Source organism: Verticillium dahliae, genomic scaffold (genome assembly GCF_000150675.1).
Source record: "Verticillium dahliae VdLs.17 supercont1.24 genomic scaffold, whole genome shotgun sequence".
In the NCBI taxonomy this organism is placed as follows: Eukaryota; Fungi; Ascomycota; class Sordariomycetes; order Glomerellales; family Plectosphaerellaceae; genus Verticillium; species Verticillium dahliae.
Genome location: NW_009276937.1, coordinates 394,691 through 397,569, shown reverse-complemented (window position 1 = coordinate 397,569; position 2,879 = coordinate 394,691). Strand labels below are relative to the sequence as shown.

General features: G+C 56.5%; 2 protein-coding genes across 2 annotated transcripts; one reads left to right on the top strand and one right to left on the bottom strand.

Moving 5' to 3' along the window:
* Nucleotides 1–72: 72 nt before the first annotated feature.
* VDAG_08995 (polyamine acetyltransferase) lies at nt 73–2,505 on the bottom strand. Its single transcript, XM_009656798.1, has 4 exons — nt 1,950–2,505; nt 1,457–1,870; nt 1,308–1,394; nt 73–1,234 (listed from the first exon to the last, which is right to left on the bottom strand). Exons 1-4 carry the CDS (start codon nt 2,235–2,237, stop codon nt 1,199–1,201), a joined length of 825 nt encoding a protein of 274 aa, XP_009655093.1. The 5' UTR covers nt 2,238–2,505; the 3' UTR covers nt 73–1,198.
* VDAG_08996 (orotate phosphoribosyltransferase) lies at nt 232–942 on the top strand (the record flags this gene model as incomplete). The annotated part of the gene is made up of 1 exon (XM_009656799.1): nt 232–942. The coding sequence occupies one exon, from the start codon at nt 232–234 to the stop codon at nt 940–942; it is 711 nt and encodes a 236-aa protein (XP_009655094.1).
* Nucleotides 2,506–2,879: the final 374 nt, after the last annotated feature.

Here is a 2,879-nt window from a genome sequence, read left to right as displayed (position 1 = left end):
GAAGGGAGGGGTCATTTTCTTCAGAGGAGGAAGCTGTAGTCGGGATGAAGATCTCGATTAAGCTTTTCCTGTGAGGACAACCTGGAAGAAGACCTTGACGTGATTTGGTTGTTGCACACCGAACCACGACTCAATACCTCACGCCTTCTTCATCATATCTGCTTCATTTTCCCCGGCGCATCTCAGTACCCCGCCATCCATCCCTTTCGCAACAACCACCACACATCCACCATGGCCGGCCAACTCCCACAGTGGAAGCAGGACTTCCTCCAGGCCGCCATCTCAGGCAAGATTCTCAAGTTCGGCTCTTTCGAGCTCAAGTCCAAGCGCATCAGCCCCTACTTCTTCAACGCTGGCGACTTCTACCGGGCCGACCTCTTGCGCGCCATCTCCCTCGCCTACGCCCACGCCATCATCGAGGCGACCAAGGACGCCGCGAACCCGCTGCGCTTCGACATTGTCTTCGGGCCTGCCTACAAGGGCATCCCCCTCGCCACCGCCGCCGTAGACAAGCTCGCCGAGCTCGACTCGGCCACCTTTGGCCACACCTGCTACTCCTTCGACCGCAAGGAGGCCAAGGACCACGGCGAGGGCGGCAACATTGTCGGCGCCCCTCTCAAGGGCAAGCGAGTCCTCATCGTCGACGACGTCATCACTGCCGGAACCGCCAAGCGCGAGGCCATTGCCAAGATTCGCGCCGAGGGCGGCGAGGTTGCCGGCATTGTTGTCGCGCTTGATCGCATGGAGAAGCTGCCGTCGCCCGACGGCGATGACTCCAAGCCCATGCCCAGCGCCATGGGCGAGATCAAGAAGGAGTACGGTATCCCCATCTACGCCATCCTGACGCTGGACGACATCATCGAGGGCATGAAGGGATTCGCTTCTGAGGAGGACACGAAGCGCACTCAGGAGTACCGGGCCAAGTACAAGGCTAGCGATTAAGTTTCTAGTTTATCACTGCAGATGTGAGCAGAGAGGAGGACGAGCACTGCTTTTGCGCCCAAGGTTCCACCCAGGTGTTACGAGTAGCTAGCAAAAGGTAGTTCAGGCTTCTGAATAAACTAAACTGGCTGCCTGTCTAGCAGAGGGGGGCGGTACTCTTGTAGAACAGGTAGGCGTCATATGAGGATTAAGATCTCACAACCCCGCTCGAACGCCTGTACACGAAGGAAATTGCTCAATGCCAGGGGGGGCTATTTCAGCCCTTCTGAGCGGGGCCATCAAGGTCGAGAACCTTCGTAGAGGAGGTCAGCGAGTTTGCTCCAGTGTTTGCATCTTTAGACGAAGCAACGGGGGGGCGCTCTCACCATATCGTACCAGCCGCCGCCTCCGAAGGTCACTTGACTCGCGCCCAGTTCCCTGAACCCGAACTTCTTGTAAAACCCTACAAGATGCTAGATCATGCCCGTCAGCACAGTATAAAGACATCGTCATCGAGCAGCACATTGAGACCTACATCCTCGCAGATCAAGGCGATCCGGTCAGCAACGCCCGAGTCGTTAATGATCTGGATATACGATGTCAAAGTTAATTTGCCTATGCCAGTGCCGTGCAGTTTCGGGGAAACAGCAAGCGAATGCAGACAGACGGTCCTGCCATGTTGCTGGTGTCCGACCTTGGCTGACTTGGCTGCATCGGCGTCACGCCAGTTCTGCGGGTATCTCAGGTCGTCATCAGTCACGACGGGGCTCTTGCCCATGGTTGCGACGGCATGCGCACAGAGGACGAGGACCTCGCCGTCCTCTCTGTTCGTCTCGACGGGATTCGCCGTCGCGAGGGTTTCCAGACCAAAGCCTTTTGCCTCGGATGGCTTGACGCTGCAGAAGAGGCCGAAGCAGATGTCTGAGCATTGGGAAAGACGGTATTGGAACTAAGACGTGTTAGGGAGAGCAAGGGTTGGGAAAAGTGTGGTACTATGGGGCGGGCGGGAAGTGGCCTAGGTGCGTCACCTGTTCGGGATGGCATCGGTGATTCGGATTCGTAAACGCGGCATCCTCCAGAGCCTGGCACGAGTTGACGCTCGACACGGTGAGCGGGAGGAATAACGGACTAAAGTGAAATGGCACGATCGACTGGACGCGTTGGGCGGTAGAGTCTTTTCGTTGCCGCTTGTGTTCTGCGGACTGGATCCTCCGAATCTCGACCATCTCTTCATCTTCGTCAACTGAGTCGTCGATAGCACACTTGGCGTCGATCGTGTCTTCGGGATGAGATCCCGCCATCTCAAAGGACGCCATGAGGAAAAGGAGTCAAGATGAAGGTGTACAGCCCGGGGTGTGCGGCTGGTGAACCGGCGTCGTGGGGCGGGGTTTTGTCAGGTAGGTAAGGTAAGGTAGGTAGGTAGGCACGTTGAGTGAGTGAGGGGTTGATCGAGATGTCAAATGATGGCACAGACTATTGGTCCTCAGAGGGGAAGTAGAGCCGAGTGGATTCTCAAAACCATCTTACCAAGATGAGGAACAGGACACGACGCAAAAGAGATGTAGTTGGAGAATTGCGATCGATGTGTAGTCAGATGGGTTGGGGTTGTAAAGTCGCGTGCTTCCTACCAACGGATGGGATGGAGTACAGGTACAGGTACAGGGTCTGAGGGTCAGCAAGGAGCCACTGGTTCGTGGCGGCTGGCGTGTCAGACAGAGTACCGGCGATCACTCATTTTGAGCTGTCTCGTCCGGTGATCTGCCAAGGCAACCTTTGTCCTGCCTTGGAAGAATTTACTTCTGAGGAGGCTGTCTCTCTAGCTACCCGCGAGCAGATCTGCCCATCAACTCATACGACATCGTGCCACCCACATTGCAGACTCGGGCACCGGGCTTAATGGCACCCGAGTCAAAGAGTTGGCTGGCAGCGGGGATGTGCTGGCCTCACTGGCATGACTG